At 56.3% G+C, this 22,024-nt stretch overlaps 1 protein-coding gene across 1 annotated transcript; it reads left to right on the forward strand.

Annotated features, from left to right (window-relative positions):
- Positions 1 to 1,712: 1,712 nt before the first annotated feature.
- Positions 1,713 to 6,925, forward strand: HLX (H2.0 like homeobox). Its single transcript, XM_045537040.1, has 4 exons — positions 1,713 to 2,337; positions 3,086 to 3,265; positions 4,016 to 4,200; positions 6,060 to 6,925. The coding sequence occupies exons 1-4, from the start codon at positions 1,767 to 1,769 to the stop codon at positions 6,537 to 6,539; spliced, it is 1,416 nt and encodes a 471-aa protein (XP_045392996.1). The 5' UTR covers positions 1,713 to 1,766; the 3' UTR covers positions 6,540 to 6,925.
- The last annotated feature ends 15,099 nt before the right edge of the window (positions 6,926 to 22,024 follow it).

The raw sequence follows: 22,024 nt of genomic DNA on the forward strand, positions 1-22,024 counted from the left end.
ACCTCTACCCGGCTTTGAGGAGCAGAGCAGGAAAACTTTTTAGTAAAAGAGAGAGATGGGGGCGAGGAGAAGGGAGGGGCAGAGGGACAGGGAGAGATCGCAGTGCTAGTTGGTCCCAAGTGACTGATTGCTTTCCAGGAGAAAGTCAAAAGCTTAAAATGACAGCATCTGCAACAAGATGCTAGAAGCCACTAGAAATTAATTTAATGAGCCCAAATCCTGAACTCGAGGTCTAGATATGGCAAGCGCCGTTGCCTTCCTGGGTTTATTTGGTGAGACCTCTTAGTGCTGAAGGGAAATAAAAACGCCACGGGAGCTCTGTTAGGAGATGCTTATTAGAACAATCGAAAACAAAAGATTTAGTGGTTTCATTATTGTTTTTATTTTATTTTCTTCCTGAAAATGTGCAAGAACAGCTCATCTGGGCGGCCTGCGGTTTGTTCGGGAGGGGGTGGGGAAATCCATGCTGACTGTAGTTTAAATGAGAACGAATTCTGAACACAGAGGCGTTGGCGTTGCAGAATCCCCCCTCCCCCTGCACCCACCCTGCGTTCCGAAGACCCCGGGCGCGGATGGCCGACGCCGGCTGCCCCTGCAGCTCCTGCTGCGACCAGGCCCCAGGGGTTCCTGAGGAAACTGTCGCCAAACTGAAAATAGCATCGGACCCCACGGAAATCTGCTCTTGCGGGCGCTTGCAAAACAACGGCCCCACGTGATCTGGGATGCGGCGGAGGAGGGAGCCTGCGCTTCCTACCAGGTACAGCCGAGGAGGGACGCGCTCTCTCCGGGGGCAGCCCGCCGTACTGTCCCGCAGGCTCCGGGGAAGGTTCGGCTGCGTCTAAGGGAGGCGTCCGAGTCATCCATCTGACTTTGTTTGCGAAGTCACTCGTTCAGGCTGTCGCTGTGCGACAGCTCAGAGTAACACTGGCTTGCGGCCGCCCCTGCTCCCCACTTCCCCGAGGGTCTCCCGCGAGGCAGCGGGCGGACTCGGGCGTCAGGTCCCGGCCGGGGGAACTACGGGGCTCTGGCGACAGCTCGGACTCCCGGGGTGAGCGCGGAGCGAGGCAAAGGGGTGCAGAGCCCGGGCTGCCAGCGCCCCGCGCCGTCCCCGGGAGGCGGGCTCTGCCCCGCGGCCGCGCGCAGGGCGACTTTCCCCACTCTCGGCCCACCCCCGGCCCCGGCCCGGGCAAATCCTCGGCCGAGCTCCGCGCCGGCGGCGGTTCCGACCCGGGGTGGACGCGAATCCGCGCTCACCGGAGCCTCCGGCCCAGCGCAGCCCACGCGGCCGCCGCGAGCGCCTTGGCGTGGCCGGGGCGCGGCCTGCAGGGCGGGCCACGCCCCTCCGGCCCAATTCCCCCGCACTCCGCGCTCCCATTGGCCACGAGGATGGCCAATGAGCGCTCAGATCGAGGCCCTACCCCGGGCCTGACTGGAAAGCTCCTGCCAAAACTTTGGGAGTTTTTAGCGAGGAGTTTTTTTTTTTTTTCTCCTATTACTTTTTTTTAACTAACGGATTATTATTGTTGTTGTTTTAAATTTAGCTCCCGGGGCTTCGCCGTCCGGGAGTTTCTGTCGGCCCCGGCCCGGCCGCCGCGCCCCCGCCCGCCCGGCGCCCCTCGGCGCGGAGACCGCGCGGCCGGGACGAGGCGGCGCCCGCGGGGACCGGCGCCCGCGTCCCCTCGGCGGCTGCGGGCCGCGGGCGCGGCGCGGGCGGAGAAGCGAAAGCGGCTCGTGCGCGGCGGGGGCGGCCTCCGGGCCCGGCCGGGATGTTCGCGGCGGGGCTGGCTCCCTTCTACGCCTCCAACCTCAGCCTCTGGTCGGCCGCCTACTGCTCCTCGGCCGGCCCGGGCGGCTGCGCCTTCGCGCTGGACCCCGCCGCCGGCAAGAAGCCGTCCTTCTGCATCGCGGACATCCTGCACGCCGGCGCGGGGGAGCCGGGGGCGGCCCCGGAGGGCCTGGCGGGGGCCTCGGCCGCCGCGCTCGCCGCGCACTTGGGCTCGGTGCACCCGCACGCCTCTTTCCAAGCGGCCGCCAGATCCCCGCTGCGGCCCACCCCGGTCGTGGCGCCCTCGGAGGTCCCGGCCGGCTTCCCGCAGCGCCTGTCCCCGCTCTCGGCCGCCTACCACCACCACCAGCCCCCGCAGCCGCCGCCGCAGCCCCCGCAGCAGCCCCGGGCCGGCGCCCTGCAGCCCCCAACCTCGGGGACGCGCGCGGGCCCGAACCCCCACCACAGCGGCTCGGCCCCGGCCCCCTCCAGCAAAGACCTCAAATTCGGCATCGACCGCATTTTATCTGCGGAATTTGACCCGAAAGTCAAGGAAGGCAACACGCTGCGAGGTAGGTCTTGGGCGGGAGGCTGCAGGCCTCTCTGACCACAGCTCCGACCCGCTCCCCGGTCCCGGGCGGGTTTGGGGTGCCCTAGAGTATTTTTACAAGTAAGGCCTAATCTGTAAAACTGGGAAGAAGAAAACAAATGATCAGAAACTGTGAAACCTGGGGTCTAAAAACACCTGCTCTGCGTCAAAACAGACGGCTCCAGGGATGCTTTAAAAACAAACGCCACGGGATTGATATTCATTAAAATAGGTGTAAATAATGGCTAAAAGGACTATAATCTGTCTCCTGAATCACATATTTGGAGAGAGAACTATATTTTCTGATAGGAAAGCCCTTTTGGGAAAACTTTCCCCTTCATTTATCTGATTTCTAGCAAAATTTCACCCAAGACACGCAGATAAAATTGCGGGTCTAAACTTTCGAGAGGAGAGAGCGGAGTGGGGCGCCCGGGGCTGGAGGTTCTGGGCCCGCGGAATTCGTGGAAGGCGCCTGAAAGGGACGTTCTCGGGCCGATTTATGTAAGGCCCTTCCTCGCTCTATGCGTGGACGCGGCGTGAGGGACGCGCAGGGGGACTTTCGCGCACGGCCCGCGGCCACTGGCGGGGGAGGTTTCAGCGCAGACACCGGGTCTGCCCTGACTTCACTCAGGACGGACGAACCCAGGGCCAGGGGGAGGCGAGAACCAGCCCCCCGAGAGAGTGCGCGTTTGCCCGAGGTGTAACCCGCTTTTCTTCTCCCTGGACCCCAGACCTCACGTCCCTGCTCACGGGCGGGCGGCCCGCGGGGGTGCACCTCCCGGCCCTGCAGCCCTCGGCCGGCCAGTTCTTCGCGTCTCTGGATCCCATTAACGAGGCTTCTGCCATCCTGAGTCCCTTAAGCTCCAACCCGAGAAACTCAGTGCAGCATCAGTTCCAAGACACGTTTCCAGGTACGGAAGGCTTTCGGGGTGCCGCCCCGCCCGCAGGTCGACCTTGCAGTTGGACATCTCCAGACCGGCTCCTCAGGGGGCGGCAGCTGTGTCGCAATGTCGCCGTTGGGGCGGGAGGCTACGGAGTCAGGAGAGAGAAACCAAAAGATTTCCCAGCGAACTAGTGCTGGCTCCGGATGGTCCCCATGGGAAAGGGATGGGGGCGCCTGGGGGGCCGGGAAAGTGTGCGCGTGGGAGGACGATGTGCTTTCCCTACCTTTCACCCAGAGGGCGGTTTGAACATGGGGCACCAAGAGTTGTTGCCTTTTAACATACACACTTTTGGGGATGACCCCAAACGCTTGCGGGGTTAAGTCTGCGTGCATAGACACACACACACAGACACAGACACACACACACACACAGAGACACGAGATTCAGCGCCGTCATCTGTAGATCATTCAGACCAGAGGGCCATTTTCGCCTTCTTTTCGCATGCCTAACTGTCACGCATTAGGTTTTTATTTTTCCTTTGCATTAACTGATGGCGTCTCCACTGCACACTTTAGGCCTGCCCGCTAAATCTTAGCTGTAAAATTCTTCCTTGGAGAGGCCATTCTTGCGTGCGTGAAGGGCTTTCCGATGAGGGTGGAGCCGACTGTTCACACAAAACAGTTTTAAGCAGCGCAGTGAGCCCCAGGCTTGCAGGCCGCGGACTGGGCTCTAACGCGGCCCTGTGGTTTCTCTTCCCTCTCTCCCTCCGGGTGGCAGGTCCCTATGCTGTGCTCACTAAGGACACCATGCCTCAGACGTACAAGAGGAAGCGCTCGTGGTCGCGCGCTGTCTTCTCCAACCTGCAGAGGAAAGGCCTGGAGAAAAGGTTTGAGATCCAGAAGTACGTGACCAAGCCGGACCGAAAGCAGCTGGCGGCGATGCTGGGCCTCACTGACGCGCAGGTGAGCCAGCTCGTCCTCCAGCGCAGGGCGCCCCCGGGCAGGCCGCGGCCTGGCCTCCCCCGAAGGCTACTTCCGCGCCCGCCACTGCCCACTCGCCTCCTGCGGTCCAAACGCGAGGTCTTGAATTTCGCGAGCCTTCGTGGACTCCGCAACTTGAGGCAGCAGAAGAGAAGGGTGGGGATGGGGGTGAGGGAGAAGGACAGAGAGAATAGCACATCCCTGAAGATGTATGTCAACAAGCACTGCTTGTTTATTTTGGCGAACAAGCCGAAGAACGACCGAGAAAGCAGATAGGCCGCGGGAGAAAATAATTATGTGCTCAACTGTAGTGCAATTCGCTGTAGGAGGCAGTTTATTTCAGAAAAGATAAAAAAAAAAACCAAAGGCAAGAGATTGTTGTTGGGGTTTTTTTTTTTCCTCCTTCCCTCCCTCCTCCTGCTGCTGCTGCTGGATTGTGAAATCCCCAGTTGTGAGGAAGTGAAAATATCATTTCAAACGAAATTGCTTAGCTCTAGTAGGGCGGGGAGTCCGCTTGGAGCGGCCACAGTCAGTAGGATATTCCAACGCTGAGGCTCTGAAGAAAATCTTCCGGAGCAGGGAAGGGGGGCAGGGAAAGAAAGAAAAAAAAATTTTTTTCTTAGAATGCCCAGGGCATTTCAACAGGTTCTGCTTATTTGATTTTTTTTTTCCAAGACAATAGGAAATCTATTGTGCCTGATTTTTTTTCCTTTTTCTTAAATTCAAGAACTGCATTCCCCCCTTTAAGCTTTGACTGTAGAAGCCCCCCGATGTTCCACACCCCACAGCAGTGGCCCTCGCTGCCTGGTGCTGACTGTCCCCAGCAGGGCAAAAGCCAGAGGCAGGCAGGCTTCTGGTTCTTAGCTCACTGGTCCCCCGACTGCTGTCTCTGCTGTCTTTCTGTCCTCCATTACACAACTCCCTTACACACACACACACACACACACACACACACACACACACACACACACAGAGGAGGAGCCCAGCCGGTTTCCACCAGCTGTGGATGTTATTTTTAAAAGGGAAGCTGGAACTTGTGTGAGTGTGTTGGGTCTCCCAGGGGATCATATATATTTATGTAGATTCTCTGCCCCATCTCTACCTCTTTCCTCTACTTTGCACACATTTAATTCCAGCATTTTCTGAGCCTCCGGGAGAATTAGTTTACCACTGGCAGGGGCAGGGTCCTTATCAGCCCCTGAGTACAAACATACCAAGGAAATGTTCTGCTGCTGAAAGTCCAGCAATACCTCCACTCCACTGGGATTAACTTTGAGCCCCTTTTCGCCTTTCTGCAGTTTCTTTTTAAAAAAGAATTGCTTTTGTATGGACGGCTTGGTTTGGGTACTGGCAGTAGAGGAGAGGGCCAAGTTAGAGCAGGAATTCTTAACACTGGCTCAGCAACCCCTTGGAATTGTGTGCAAAGCCTTGGGCCATATGTGCATTTTTCTGGGCCGGGAGTTCTTAACTTTAATCAGAGTCCCATGAGGGTCCTGACTCGAGTGAGGTGAAGACATTTCGATTTAGATGAGAGAGAGGTGGGGGTGGGGTGCAGGAATCTGCCTTTCCAACAAGCACCCAGGTCATTTCAGGTGCGGGGTGGGACAGCCACATGTTGGGAACGCCTTAGCGGGCTCCCCAGGTGAGGATCCCTGGCGCTGTTGCTCCCCTGGGCCCCCACACCTAGCACAGGGCCTGGCCCCTGGTGGAGGCCCGGGGAGTGGTAAGTGGCGTTTTCCTACCTTGGGTGGGGGGTTGTGGGTGCCACCACCCGGATCAGGACAAGCCTGTGTTTCATCTCACCTCGGGTCCCTTCTTGTCTCCCGCGCTACGCGGCCCAGGTCAAGGTGTGGTTCCAGAACCGGAGGATGAAGTGGCGGCACTCCAAGGAGGCCCAGGCCCAAAAGGACAAGGACAAGGAGGCTGGCGAGAAGCCCCCGGGCGGAGCCCCGGCTGCGGATGGTGAACGGGAGGAGAGGAGCCCCAGCCGCTCCGAAGGCGAGGCCGAGAGCGAGAGCAGCGACTCCGAGTCCCTGGACATGGCCCCTAGCGACACGGAGCGGACTGAGGGGGCTGAGCGGCCTCCGCACCAAACAACAGTTATTAAGGCCTCGGCCCCCGGCGTCCTCATCGCCGGCAGCGGCGGGAGCGGAGGGAGCAGCGCCGGCGGCGGCAGTTTTAGCTTCGGCAGCGCCAGCAGCCTCAGCGGCGGCGGCACCGGCACGGGGAGCACCTCGGAGCTGCTTCCCGCGCCCCAGCCCGCTTCCGCGAGCGCTCCCAGGAGCCCCGAGCCAGCGCCAGCCCCGCTGGGCGGCTTATAGGCTGGACTAGGGCGGAGCAGCCCCGGGCCCGCGTGCAGCCTCCTGTCCGCCGGTGGATTTTTGGCCTACTTTATTCTGGCGGCTGCGCCAGGGCTGGGGACGCAGCGGGGAACGTCTTTCCTGACGTTCACACGTCCCCCTCGCCCCTCGATGCCCTGGCTGGCTGGCTGCAGCCCATGCGGCCCAGAGCGGAGGGGACTCTGTGTCCCTTTGCCAAAGGCTCCCATCGCCAGTCGAACACTTTTCTCTGGATACAAGCGGCTCCGCCTGCGCTGCGAAGTGTTAAAGGAAACCATGCCGCCCCGCGCTTGGGGTCGTGGCGCAAAGGGGCGCTGCACTTAGGAAGCCTTAAACTTGTAAATAAAATGTTTATTACAGTTTGTAAAGGCCGCTTGCCTTGCTGGGGGTGATGCGTTTGGATTGATCGTTATGGCTCAAGATCTCCAGCCTGGGACCTTAGCCCCGGAGCACTGCCAACTGCAGCTGAAGGTGGGAGGCTCAGCCTCAGAGCCACCTTGCCGCAGGGGTTGGCGGCGGCAGGGCCTAGAGGTTTCTCCTAGTCCAGAGGTCACCTAGCCAGCACCAAGGGCCTCAGCTCTGCAACCCCGACACGGCCTGAGAGCGGAGTAGGCCAGAGAATCCGTTAGGCCCACGAAGCAGATGGTTTCCCCCTTGGGAGTCTGGATGCAATGGGCGCCCCCTCCTTGGCACCAGAGTATGCAGAGTTGGAGTGGAGTTAAGCCGGGACAGCCATGCTCAGTAGCTGGCTGTTTAGTGCCAGGCCCAGGACTGTGGGGCTTTCCCAGCACAAACCTCCGCTTGCTCAAGGATGGGCTGGAGGCACCAGGTCTGTAATGTCGTGCAAGAACAGACAAGTATATCACAGTGGTTAGGGCTGGAAGCCTGGGTCTTAGAGTGCTAGGGTCCTGGCTTGAAAGATGCCAAAATAATTGCACTGCGGGGAGGTGCCTTATTCAAGGTTAAGCAGAGGCAGAACTGTGACCTCCTAACCCCACATTTGCCCAGGGATGGACTTAGAAACTGCACTCTCCTCCCCACACAAAAATCTTCCTTTGCAATTGGCCACCGGAGGCAGCCAGTGGAGCTCTTTCCCCCTCAGTCCTCGGGAGTTGAGAGGCAGCTTTCCCACCCCAATGAGGCTGGAAGACAGAAAACCTATTTTGCCTTGATGCTGCTACTAGGATGGACCATTTAAAGTGTTTCTTTGTTGTCGTTCTTGTTTTTTTTTTAAGCTGGTCAAACCTTTCTTTGAGACCTGTCTTCCCCCACTCTTCTTCCCTCTGAACTAAGACATGTCCAGAATTGGTAAATGCTCTTTTGGGAGATTTAAAAACAGATGTCAGAACGCTGAGCAGCCAGATCTGTTTGGCGCCGACTGCAGAGACGGCGCAAAGCTTCTCAGAGACCCGTTGTCCGAGTCTGGGAGCCAGTTCTCAGGCGGAAGGAGCTGCGGAGAGATGATGAGGTAGAACAGCGGTCCCCAAGCTTTGTGGCACCGGGGACCGGTTTCATGGAGACAATTCTTCCACGGACGAGATTGGGGGGATGTGGAGCAATGGGGAGCAGCTGTAAATACAGGGAACCTAGGACGCAGCCCAGGCCTCTGGCCAGAGTGAGATGGTTCCTAGCTGCTCCCCAACCTTGTTTATCTTCTTCTCCACTTTGACTCACTCCCCTGGAGCTCATTCCAGAACCTCTGTTCTAGACTTTACGAGCAGGGGAGGGGGCAGATGTAGCCTTCTCTGGAGGGCTGCAGCCAGATTCCTACGCAGGTCCCAGAACCAGCACAAGGATGCTAGGATTACCATTTCCTGCCCCAGCCCACCTCCCAAGACCCCAAATCAAGCTGGACCCCTAGAGGAAACAGCACTGAAGAGTGGGGAGGAAGAGACTAGGGAGCAGGGAAGAGAAAAGAAAGGTAGATCCCCCCACAAGGGGTCCCAACTTCAGTGGGAAGATGAGCTGGCCGTTATCCCTAACTCAGGCCCAGGGCAGCCTCCCCACCTGCCGTGGGCTCCGGGCAGTGCTGGGATGATGCCTTCAGGCCTTCCACAGGCTCTGCTCCCCAACTGCGGGATTTCTCTGTACCTCAGTTTTGCTCTCATCATCGACATTCGTTTCCTCTGACTTCCCAAATAGTGAAATTCTGGAACTAGTACATCCCAAAGCATCGAGTTTGGGGGCAGATAAATTCCGTTCTGGCGTCAAAGAGAATAACGCGGCGGCCCGTCCGCCTGGCTGAGGAGTGGAGCGGGCTGGGGAGGGGCGGCGGGAGGGGTTGGTGCTTTATACAGACGGTGTTGACCCCGGGCCCTCGACGCTCCTGCTGCCGCCAAACTCCGGCTGCGTTTCTTCACCGAGCCCCCTGGGGCTTGGAAAGGGAAGGAAGCCATCATCACCTGGGGAATGTAAGGATAGGACCTCAAACAGAATCCGGCCTTAGCCAGATTTCCACAGGCCAGGGTCCCGCACGGAGCTGGGGGCCTGCGGACCTAGTGAGCAGGACGGTGGGCACTGGGGGCGGAAGTCGGGAGGTGGGACACTCCTCTCCGGCTCGCGGGAGGCGTCCCTGCCGTCGCCACCCACCCCTGGGTCCTGGACGTCTATCCCGAGAAACTCATCCACGGCTTTCCCCTGGGCAGTGGAATGCGTCCACATTTTCATCCGAAACGGACTATCACAAGCCCCGGAGAAGTTTCATTTGGAAGAAGAGCGGCCGCAGGTGGCGGGTAAGAGAGGCCGCATTTCCCGCAGCTACCCCGCATCCCGGAGCTGCTTGCTCGACCCCGGGGACTGGAATCTTCCTGGCGGGTTTGATGCTACCCAAGAGCGGCGGGGCAGCTAGAAATTCTTCTGCCAACACCGAGAGTTTCCGGACACGGAAGAGAAGGCCGAGCGCTGGAGGTCCGCAGGCACCGGACCCGTCCCGGGCCGGGCTCGGAGGAAGCGGTGCTCACGGTCCCCGCCCTCCCGCACGCACGCCGCCCGGGAGGGAGCAGTCGGCACCTTCGCTGGAGCAGAGGTCTGGCCTGCCCGCAGCGGGAGTCCCCGCCGAGCCCGCAGAGCAAGGCGCACAGAGGCAGCAAGAGGGACGGCGACTGGGACGTGTTTTGCTGCGGGGGTGGGGAGAGGGACGCAATAGCCCCCTCCCCCCGCACGCACAGATGAGCAGCCACGCGACAGACAGGCAGGCCACTGGCTATTGCAGCTCTTTGTGGGTAAAACCACGCAAATAAACGTCCCCGTCCTCCTCCGTGTGCAAAGCACAGTGCGGAGCCTCAGTCTGCCCCATTCTGCCCGTGGGGGCGGGCGGGGCAGAAAGGTCCCCTCGTGCCGAGCTCCGGGGACCAAACCGCTGAAGCCGGCCCCGCGTTCTCCTGCGTTTGAGCGCCTCAGCCGGGAGCGGGCACAGACCCGACTGCGGGGAGAGCGTCGCCCTCGCTGCCCAGGCCCGCCGAGGTCGCCGCCCGCAGGCCCTGCTGCACGTCTAGGACAGGTGCTGCGTCGGGCGGTCAGGCCAGCCAAGGAGACCTCCCGTCTCCCTTTCCCTCCCCGCAAGGATTCCCTGGATGCGGGGCGAGGGGGCGGGTTAGCCTCACAAATCCCTCTGACCGCCTCCCCGCCTAGGAGCGGACCAGAAAGGAAGCTCGGTCGCTCTGGGCTCTTTTCTCTGGCTGCTCCTTTTCCCCAGTCTGGAGCGGGACGTCGGCCGGGGTCGGGGAGGTTGCAGTGAGCGCGGAGCAGGCGACGTTAACAGTGCCCCGCACGTCGGGGCTTCCCCTTCAAGGCCCCAGAGGCCAAAGTAACCGGAGAAGGAACCTGGATTCTGCGCGGAGCTTGGGGGCCCGAAGAGGGGCGGGGCAGGAACCAGGGCCCGCAGCAGCAGGGCATGTTCTGCTGGCATTTTAAGACTTGAACCTCAATCTGTTGAGCTTCAACCTACTCCTGGACCCCATGCGACGTCTCCTCAAGCCGATGCCAACTCAGACTCCCCCTCGGCGGGACCGGCGGGGCCTGCGACGGCTCTAGAACTAGAAACGGCGCCGGGGAGAAGCCAGAGGCCGAGGTCGACCCACCTCCCCCCATCTGCGTGCGCCCCGGCCTCCCCGCCAGCGTTCTCTTCGTTTAGGGCGGAAGAGCGGGCAGAGGGACTTCGCGTTCAGCCCCCCCATAGGATGCAGTGATGCTGCTTTACAGGTGGCCGGGAAGACCCTAAACACGGAGGGAAACAGCATCCCCCTCTCTTTAGCCTCTGGGGGCGGGGAGGCATTGCACTCACCCCGCGGATTGTGAGGATGCAAGAATTCGGTTCTAAGGAGGACTTGCACTGCAGGGTTTCCGGCCCCGGGAGATTAAAAAAAAAGAAAAAGAAAAGAAAGAAAGAAACGGATTTAACTGTACTCAAGCACACATCTAGCGTAGCCAGCATCCTCGAGGTTGCAGGTTGCGATGGCTTTGGCCGGCTTCCAGAGACCGACCAATGGCCCTCGCTGGGGCTTCTCTCCACACGCCAGGGTATTAAAGCCCGCGTCGCCACCCCCTGCCGCAGGAGCTCTGGGGAATCCCGACCGCTCACGCAGTGCGGCGTGCACTTTCTAAGATGTTCCTCCACCCCCTCGGGCCCTAACGGAGCAGCAGGTTGGGGGGGATCCCCAGGACAGGCAAGCTCGGGGAGCCTCTGGCTCTTGGGTCCCTTCGCTGGCCCTGCCCTCTGTCATTTTAGAAACCAGGGGCGACTATTCCCAATTCCCTCATTTTAGGGATGAGGCAGCCGAGGCCCAGAGACGTGAGGACACTTGCCCAGGGTCCCCTGGAGAGTGAGAGCCAGGACCCCCTGGGCCTTGGGGTCGGTTCCTCCTGCAGGAAGTAAGCAAGAACCTGCGAGCTGCTACCCAACACATCTGACGAACGGATTCTGACCCGAATTATCAATGGATTTTTAAAAAGAGCGTAAGAGGTTCGATCGCTGGCCTGGGATTATGGACTCCTACGAGCCCCTCGTCCTCCCCTCTGTGGTTCCAAAGGGATGTCCCTCTGGAAGGCGCAGGCCTGGGCCGCCTCCGGGGTGACACCCACCCTCGCACCTGCGCCGCCTCGGTAACAAGCGCAGCGTTCCTAATAACGTCTAGGGCCCCGGCCACACCCTGCTCGAGGAAGGAGGCGATCGTCCCTGGTGCTTTTCCACTTGTGTGGGTCGTGTCTGACACTTGGGATTCTGGGCAGAACGCTAAGCGTGAGGCCCAGTCGCGCCCGGCAGCCGCTGAGCTGGCTTCTCTCTTCCCCTAGTCTCTTCCCCAGCCCGAGCCACCGCGGGTCCCCAGCCTCGCTCTCTCGCGCAGCCCGCCGCGCGCCACAGGCGAGGAGCCAGAGGGAGAGGCCACAGAGGCGGCAGCGGCGACACCTGATGCGTTCTCATAGCTCGGGGCTCTGGCTGATCTCCAGCGACTCCCTGGGTGCCGGCAGGTGAGGGAAGGAGCCAGCAGGTGGAGTCGAGAGCGGAGTGCACAAGACGGAGTGTGCCGGACCCCAGCCAGGCATGGGGACCCAAACTAGCCCCAGAGACACTCATTCATTCATTCACTCACTCACCCATAACCAGCCCTATGGCCTTGGGAAATTCATCTAACCATGTGGCTTCAGTTTCCTCAGCCGTATGATAGGATGTAATCAAAGTTACCTAATTCATAAATTGTTCGGATTAATTGCAGTAAAAAAGCGAAATGAAAACAGAGGCTGGTATACTATTAGAGTTATAGGGTTAGATGTTATTATGTTCCTTCACCTATTCATTTATTCATTGCAGTATTTATTGAGGTCCTTGTTAGTGTTTGCACAATAGAAAAAAAAAAGAATGCAAGACATCCTTACTCTCCAAGAAATTAAATCATTAGATCTCTGGAACCCTATTGCCCGTGTCCCCAGAAAGCCTTTGAAGGAGTAGCCTGAAGAGTCTGGATGCTGCTCCGTGACACCAGGGGTTGCTGCGTGTCCCCACCGATTCCATCAGACACCCACTGGCACTTTTCCCTCCGGATGCTCCTGACACTGCACCCAGCACCCCGTGCGCACACGGCAGGCACTCAACACAATGCTGGGAGTTCCCCTTGGGAATTAGGAAAGGGAAAAGCTAGTTTTCTGACACTGAGGATCTGAGAGAAGCTTAAGCAAGTGGCTGGGGTCCCAGGCAGGAAAATCATGCAGTGGAGATGATGTCAGGACAGATGGCACTTCGGAAGTTTTATTAAGTTCTTAACTTATTACAATGAGGGAAGGTCTTGGAAACAGAACCAGGACATGAATGATCCCTTTGAAGGGGAAAAGCACCCTCAGCTTCTTGAGGACAGGGCAGGGCTCTGCTGCGTGGTTGGAGAAACTGTAGCACCTAGCACAGCGCTGGGTACCGGGAATGCGCCCCCCAAAAGTGCTCACTGAAAAAACGACTAACATAATTACTGTGTCCTTTGTGGTTATTTTTAGTATCAATGAATCCTCAGAAACGATATGGTTAGCAGTATGAACACGGGAGGAAGCTAAGCAGCAAGATAGGAGCTCCCAGGTGGCGACCCCAGGAGCCGGAGCCCCAATCGTCGGGTTGAGAACCCGCACGGATCTTCCACACTTTACGGCCATCACAGAGCAGCGAGAGGATGAGCGCGCTGGTAAGACAACACGCAGACAGCCCGAGCTCGCGACAGAACACGTTCACCTGCAGTGCAGACGGGCCTCACTGACCTCATCTTGCAGGTGGAAACCGATTCGCGGAGAGATTGAATGACTCGCCCACTGTCACCTCCCCAGCGGTCCACGTCAGGACAGGAGCCAGAAGCTCTCTGTGCTTTCTCCAGTCGCCCACTAGGGCCTGCGGCACAGAGCGCGTCTCTTGGAACCGGGAAGAGACAGCAGAGCAGGGGACAAGGCGAGGCGAGCTGGTGCGTCTGGCCTCGCCTTCTCCCGCCACGGTGCAAACGCCTGTTCCTTTCGCCACTCTTGGCCTCCGCTCCCCCCGTGCGGGTATTTCCCAGTCTGCAAATTTCAGCCTCGCTTCGGTTTGTCAGGGCTGTTTATTTTTGTTTCTCAGAATGGGGAGAAGAGTGCACCCAGCACAGTTCCCAGCACGTGGTGGAAACTGAAGAAATGAGCAAATGAATGAATGAACAAAAGAACCAACTGAAAGGCAAATAGGATTGCTTAATCTATCAATCCCAGCTTGCATTCCGCTCGCCGATAGCCGCAGGCTGCGCGCCCTCCAAGGGGTGCCCTGGAGACGCGGCACGACCCCGCTCTCCCGGTCTGGGGCGCAGATCTGGCTCCGAAGCCTCCTACCCGCGGAAGTCACCTGGCTTTGCCCTGTGCGCCACCGCTTCTGTTTTAGGGGAGGCCCCCGCGTCCTCCGCGGTCCTAGATCCTTAACCCGGCCGGGAGCGTTCAGTCGACGGTCCGCGTGGGCCTCGGGCCTCGGCCTCTCCCCGCTGACGCCAGCCTGGTGCTCCGTGCTGGTCGGGAGCACCCAGGGGATGTCCCTTGGACCCCGCCTTGGGTCGCCTGCAGCGATCTAGGCCAGGTCCCTCTTTCCTCTCCTCCTCCAGGGTCCCCGTACCCTGTGCTGACGACTGTCCTAGGCCAAGAACTCAGTTTGGTGGCAAAAAAAAAAAAAAAAAAACAAGATAAAAATCTGTAAAGAAAAGGAGTCAAACTGAAGACTCCTGTGCTCTGTGACAATTTTTGAATCGAATGTCAACTGAAATTTGAATTTTCCCATTTCCCTCGGTCTTCACTGTGCCTCGTCTTCCTTGCTTTGGGGGTTTCCACCTTTTTCCACTTTTCGTTTTTCCCTCGTTGCTCCCTGTGCCCTGGCCTTGTGTTCCTCCTGGGACTGCTCAGGGTTCTGCTCAGAATTTTAAATGAAACTGGGCTCCCCTGGCTGCGCCCAGGCGACCGCGGCGGAGGACGGGGTGTGTGACCCGATACAAGGGGCCACGGGGCAGTCAGGCTGCTCCAGAGGTGATGGAGCCCGTGGCCCAAAATGCAACGAAAGGCAGCGATTTTTCAAAACTAAAAAACGAATGGACATATGTATCTCCATATGCAGGGCCATGCTCCCCAAAGCCAACTGCGACGCACAGGCCACTCGCAGTCTCGGTGACACCCACCTACACACTCAGGCACGCGTCGTTCGAGCCCCTACTGCGTGCTGGGCGGCGGGGCGGGGGGTTCTCGCTCAGGGGCCTCGGCGTTTCCCGCCGGAGCGATCCCAAGGCGCCCTGAGACGCGTCCTGCGAACCCAAAGTTTTACCAATCGGAAGCTTCCTTTCTCGCCTCTTTCCCCTTGCTTCTCTTTTGGTTTCCCCATCGCTGAGGAATGGTCGTGAGGAGACCCGTCCCGCGTCCCGTGTCTCCTCCAGCCCTCCCATCACGCCCTCCCATTTTCTTCCCAGAAGTTTGCTCACGAACCTGGGGGCAGTTCATGACGTCAGGGGCGATACCTGACACAGCCCACGGTCGCAGACATAGGTCTGGCAAACAGAAGGCGCTCAATAAATGGGAATTGTTGCTAAACTATTACTGCTCCTATCACCATTGCACCGCTAGCTCCTTCCGGCTGGGGAGGGCTCCGCACTAGCGGTTTGAAATCGCCGACGGGCGCGCGCACGTGAAGAACAGAGAAAAGCGACATGAGCTTCCGCCCCTTAAACAAGACGTGGAAGTCTTGTGTCTCCTTTCAACCTTCACGGCAACTCAGGACGGAAGGTTTTATTCTTCCTCGATTGCACGCGACCCTTTCGCACAAAGGTTGGGTGATTTGATCAAGGTAGGAGACTGGTAAGGGGCGTGGCTGAGCTTCAGACTCAAAAATACGCAAATTGTTTGCTCCAGTTCCCAAACTGGTGGGCAGTAGTGATTCTCTTCGGTCGGGGGAAAAAGAAAAACTCAAAGAAAAGCTTTGTTCTCATTTTTTGATGAATTATTCTGATCCTTATTTTAAATATTCACCTTACAATGTGAGCGTAGATGCAGCCACAGATAAATCTATTAAGAATGGGCTCGACGCACCCCCAGAGGAAGAGCGTTCTTGGTATGCCCTGTGCGGTTTGCAAGGTTGACGACAGAACCAAGGGAAGGCCCATTGCAGAAACGGTCGCCACGTGCACTTACTGTGTACCCCCTACCCCAGGCCTCGGGATGGAAAGATCCGAATGGGTCTGGAAGCCACGCAGCTTCCCTGTTCTCGCTCTTGGTTACCTTTTTCTCTTTCCATTCTCCCCCGGCCTCCCCCAGCCTCCTCTCCTTCCCTTTTGGCTCTGCTCTCCCAAACCGCGTCCCAGGCGGCGGCGGGGACCCTCCCGCAGGCTGTGCCCCGCGTCCTAACGCTATTGCGGTCCTCGGGCCGCGGGGGGACAGCGGTGTGACCGGGCCCGGCGCGGCTGCGGGCGCCAGCAACGCTACGCCGCGGGCCGCGGTCACCCCGCCGCGCGGAGGCGGTGGGAGGTAGGTGGCCCCTGACCTCGAGCGCCGAGCGCAGCCGGGCGGGAAATTTACGGCGTGTGTACACTTGCTGGCTCCAGAGCGCCGCGCACCAGAGGCCGGGGTCCTGCAAGCCCGAGGCCGCGGCCGTGTCTGGTGCCCGCGGGACTCTGTTTTGCGGCGCTGGGGACCTGAACCTCTCCGTGAGGGCCCGGCTGAAAACGAAAGTCCAGGCGTGAGGCGGGTGCAGGCCGAGCCGCCCCAACCTTGCGGGACAAGCGCAGAAAACACGCTGGGAGCTCCAGGTCCCGCTGCCTTCCCGGGTGGGCTCGGGTGAGGTGCAGGGCCGTGTCTATACTGGCTGTTTGGAATCACACGCAGAGGGTGCGGGGAGGGATCGCAGCCGCAGGGCCAGAAGAGTGACACCGGGCCCCAGGTGTCCCACCCGCCCGCTTCCTACTGGGATGGCCTGGAGACCTAGACCCTGGCCTCCGGCCCCTGGGGCACAGATTGATTCCGGTGTGTCGCCTGGGTCTGTGGCAGACCCTTCAAGAAGCCGGGCAAATGAGAGAACCCCACGGGCCTTCCCTGCCAGAGGAAGCGGGAAGATGGTCCGGGAGTCGGTGTGGACGCAGGAAGCCCATTTTGGGTGGAGACCGGAGGTCCCGCTGCTGGCAGTTCACTTCGTAGGATCAGCGTAGACACGAAGCCTGTCTACACTGACCCCGCGCCCCGCGCTGGGCCACGTCAGTCCGCACAAACCCTTTGCTCCTGCTGTCACCAGAGCTGGTGTCACAGTGTGACTGCACCGCAGGTTAGCTTTCAACACCAGGCGCAACTGTTCAACGTACACAATAGTAAGTTGTTGCGTGTCCGTGGCCCAGGTATCGTTCTAGGAACTTTGTATGTATTAGCTCATTTGCTTTTTACCAAATTCAACTTAGGTCTTTAGTTACATTGTGTCCACTTTCCAGATAAGTAAACTGTGTGGTTAAGGGTGAAATTAACTTGCCTGAGGGCACGAAGTTAACGAGTCGGTTTGGGAGTAACTGACATCTCTCCAGGCCTGCACTACCCGCATCGGCTAAAGCCTAACAGGCTGGGCGCGGTGGCTCAGCCTGTGATCCCAGCACTCTGGGAGGCCGAGGCAGGAGGATCGCTCGAGGTCAGGAGTTCGAGACCAGCCTGAGCAAGAGCGAGACCCTGTGGCCGAGTGGACAAACATGGGCCATTTAGCAACTACCCCCAGGGCCTGCGAGTCACTTTGACGCCCGCTTCTCGCTTTCTTTTGATCTGCAGGGGGACCGGGCCTCTGCACTCCGACCTTAGGCCTGGGCTTGGTTAAAGGGCCGGCTGCGGGACGCGCAGGGCCGCTCGGGCCAAAAGCGCTTTTCTCCGCGGCCCTTTAATTGTTCTCCCCGTTGTCTTCACTGGGCGCGTCCGAGGCTTTAGCACCTCTAACCGGGTGCACCTGGAGGCCTTCCTGGCGTCGGGGCGTGGCCTTGACCGAGCTGACCACGTGTCTGAAAATAGAAGCGGTAGGAGTGAGAGGATTGCCGCGGAGCATGAAAGAACTGAGTGGAAAAAGAGGAAGAAGAAACAGGAATGGGAGATGGAAATCATAAAAAGTTTGAGGCATTTCTCACATTGTTTTAGGAGGTGGACGAGTTGACACAGCCGCTTCGGGGCTGGGCCATAGATTAGCAGAAGATTTATCCCTCGATCAGGGAAAAGCCATTAAGATATTCTTGGCTTCGTCTGTGGGAAAATAATTTCTTTGATTGAATTGCCCCAGAAGACCCGGCGGAGCCCTCTCTTCTCCGCCTCCAGCGGCCTCGTCTTTCCTGCCCGCCGGAAGGAGGGAGAAGCGGGGGCTCCAGGGAGAAGGGGCCTTTCTCTCTCTTCCAGCAGCTTGAATTTCACTTTGCGCGTTTCTTTCTGCTTGTGGGTTTGATCGCCCTGCCTGGGGGACTCGGAACCTCAGCGGGCAGATTCTCCCGCAGCAAGTCCAGCCACCGTTGCGGGCCTCGCGCCGCCCAGCACCAAAGGCCTCCGGTCTGGGGAACCAGAGACGCCAAACGCCCGGCGAAGGCCACTCAGCAAGGGGAGGCAGAGCCGCAGCGCGGGGTGGATGAGGCCTCGTTCCTCCCGGGCGTGGAGGAGGTGAGTTCCGTTTGTCAGTCCGGGACTCAAAGTGTGGTCTTGGGCCCTTTCAGGGTCCTTGCAGAGGGTCCCTGAGGTCAAAACTATTTTCACCATAAAAGGTTATGGCCTTTTCCACAGGGGTACAAGGGCATTTCCCAGAGGCCACGTTAGGTGTGGTGACATCACAGCTCTGATGGCTTATGGAAAGTGGACGCCTATTGTAGTGTTTTTACAAATGTTTGGGCTTTATAATTTACCACGATAAAAATGCATTTAAAAGGCCGGGCGCTGTGGCTCAGGCCTGTAATCCTAGCACTCCGGGAGGTTGAGGCAGGAGGATCACTGAGACCAGCCTGAGCAAGAGTGAGACCCCCACCTCTACTAAAAAATAGAAAGAAATCAGCTGGACAACTAAAAATATATAGGAAAAATTAGCTGGGCATGGTGGTGCATGCCTGTAGTCCCAGCTACTCGGGAGGCTGAGGCAGGAGGATCACTTGAGCCCAGGAGTTTGAGGTTGCTGTGAGCGAGGCTGATGCCACGGCACTCACTCTAGCCTGGGCAACAAAGAGAGACACTGTCTCAAAAAAAAATGCATTTAAAAATATGTTTTGGTTTTGTCGCTATACCTGTGCTGTGTGACTATTCACATTTAAATTAATTAATATGAAACAAAATGAAACATTCATTTTCTCAGGCTCACCAGACACATTTCTGTTGTTCAGAGGCCGTGTGCGGCTGGCGGTCGTCATACTGCAGAGCTCAGGTATAGAACCCTCCCCCCATCACACCGCTAACCTAGGCTGTATGTACAGACAGATATAATCACACAAACAATGCCCATTAGCATTTTCTATCATTTTTAAGATTAGCGTTTGAGATGCTTGCCTTGGAACATTCTAGACTGCACACTAGGCATTGGAACTAGAAAGGCTAAATTTGTGTCTGGATTCTGCACTTGCGGTCTTCGTAATCTTGGGCCATTTTCTTAACTCTGAGCCTCCGTTCCTGCTGCTGTAAGATGGGGTCATAGATCCCAGTCGTAAGCTAGAAAGAGTTCACACAGCTGGTGGTGGAGAACGAGAACTCTGGGGTGAACTGAGTGGGCAGGTGTCTCCGCTCAGCCCGGATGGCTCCGGGCCAGTTTCAAAGCCTCTCCGTGGCTCAGCTTCCTTATCAGCAAACTGGAAATATAATAGTAGTAATAATAGTAATTTCTCCTTCAGGGTGTTCTGAGGAGTGAATTAGGTACATGAAAATCACTTAAGAAACATTAATTGGCACATTGCAACTACTACTATGTATGTGTTAGATGTAATTATTACTTACCTGAAGTGCAAACCTCACTGGGTGACAACAAAATTTAATTCCTTTCCTCTTTCAGTAATATATATGTGTGTGTAGTGTGTATTGTGGTAAAATGCAAATCATATAAAATTTACCCTCTTAATTTTTAATAATTTTTAAGAGGGTAAATTTACAGCTCAGTATCATTAAGTATTGATTGCATTGTTGTACAATTAACATCCAGAACTTTTTCATTTTGCGGAAACTATGCCCATTAAATAACTCCCTCCCATCAGTAATATTTTTGTGTTTATGTGAATCAGACTCTACCCTTTAGATCAGAATTATTTGACTAAGTAAAACTTAATCATTCCAGCTAAGAAATCAATGTCAGTCATTCAAAATAGCTGAAGTGGTTGGGAAAGATAGCCACAGTCCCAAAATGTAATCAAGTTCCATTGAATATGCCATTTCCATTGATTTCTCTATCTTTATCCCTATCTCCCTGTAGACCCTAACTGCCCCCTCCTGACCAGACAATGGCTACATCCTGGGGTCCCCAGGCCACTGCTGATTCTGGGTCTAGGGAGTTAGTGATGGCTGGTGAGTTAGGTCACCGAGTCTTTGAAATGATGTTTTCTGAGAAATGCTTGAAAGGCTGATGGTACAATAGCAGATAAAGGAAAATAAGTTCAAGCTTTGTCCCTGGTTGCATGGAAAGGGCTGGTGACAGCAATCTGGACAAACATCAGAACAAGTTACCTAGGCTCCTCACTTAGCAATCCTTTTGGTATGGTGGGCAGGAAGAGAGAAAAAAAATTCCCTAAAATAGCAACAGTCACTAAAAAGAATCCAATGCTTCTTTCTGGTAGTTTATCCCTCTCCACGGATTTCATTTTTTATACCTTTTCTTATGGGTGGATTTCCAATGGAGACAATTATTTAAATACAACAGGCATACTGCGTGGGATGCTTGTATTAATAGATGCAAGGAAAAGTAAAACCTACTTAAGACGGCATGGCCACTAAAGTGAATTTATTGCTTCTCATGGTTGAGGAAGTGAAGTGGTGGAGTGAGTTTCATGCACGGCTGAATAGGGGCTCTGGCTCTGTTTTCTGTGGGGTTCTCACCCCGGCAATTGGTTCTTTATCCACTATATGCTCAGTCTGGCCTCCCTCTAGGTACCAAGGTAGGTACTAAACCATCTAGAATAAGAAACTGACTATAACCCAGAATCGTCAGGAAAAGACCGGATTGGATTGGGGTAGTGCACATACCCCTCCTTGCTCCAGTCATTAGGGTCAGGGGACCGGAACATCCCAATGGCAGTAGCCTTGGTTGCCACTTTACCCCCGAGCAAAGGAATCCCTGAATGGACATGGGGAGGTTATTTGCAAAGGGGGACAGGTAATGGAAACTGAAGAGATGATATAGGGATCGGCCACAGCACATACTTCGATTTAGGGCACAGTCAAGTTGGAGTTTTATTGCTCATGAGTAGATCACTCCTTTTGCCACCTTACTGATAAAGCTGTGTGCTGTATGGGCTTTGAAGACAGTGCTCGACCAATGCTAGAAGAATATATAATTGGATATATTTTTCTAGCCTTGAAATGATGGCTTTTTTTTCATATTATTAACATCATTCCTCTTGTGAACAATCCCATGTTGTGTGCTTATCTGACGGGTTCTGTGATTTGTCTGATTCATCTCAGATATCTGTTAGAATGCAGATTTTTACTGCTTCCCTACTAGATTCTGATCTGATAGGTCTTGGATGAGTTGATGGCTGGATATTTGTATGCCTAGCACGGATCCAGGTCATTCCTATTACCAGGCTAGTTTAGGAGATAGTAAACTAGGATAGATTATGCTCGTTCTCTTTGTATTGGCTACTGGGAAACTTAGAGTAGAATCTACAGGCTGATTCTTGAAAAGTATTCAGGTTTATATGGCATGAATTTTGGATACTAATATCAGTCTTGGCTTCATATTTCTTTTACCCTTATTTTCCTCTTCTCCCAAATTTTCACATTAAGCAAAAATTTTATGGTAGCTTTTAAAAGAATACACCATCTTAAATTCTTTTTGGAATGAAACAGAATATATCAGATAGGATTCTGGCAGAAAGCGGAAGCCACACTCAGCTGGGATTTTTTTTTAAAAGGACTTTTTCTTGAAAGACTATTTACAGAGAAGCGGTAACCAACAAGTGATGTTGCCGCTAGCAACAGCAGGCTGGGGAGGTGTAGTCGTTTCCTAGGCTGCTGTAGCAAATTAACATAAACTTAGTGAGAAAAAAAACTAGAGAAATGTATTCTCTTGCAGTTCTGGAGGCCAGAACTTCAAGGTGAATTTCCCTGGACAAATGTCAAGGTGTCAGCAGGGCTGGTTCCTTTCTGGGGCACCAGGTGGAGAATATGTCCCTTGGCTCTTCCAGCTTCTGGTTGCTGCCAGCATTCCTGAGCTTGCCTTCGAGCCACTCCGGTCTCTGCTTCTCTGGTCTCACGGACTTCTCTTCTGCATCAGTTGCCCTCTGCCTTCCTCTGACAAGCATGTTGTGGTTGCA

This window comes from Lemur catta, chromosome 25 (genome assembly GCF_020740605.2).
Source record: "Lemur catta isolate mLemCat1 chromosome 25, mLemCat1.pri, whole genome shotgun sequence".
Lineage (NCBI taxonomy): Eukaryota > Metazoa > Chordata > Mammalia > Primates > Lemuridae > Lemur > Lemur catta.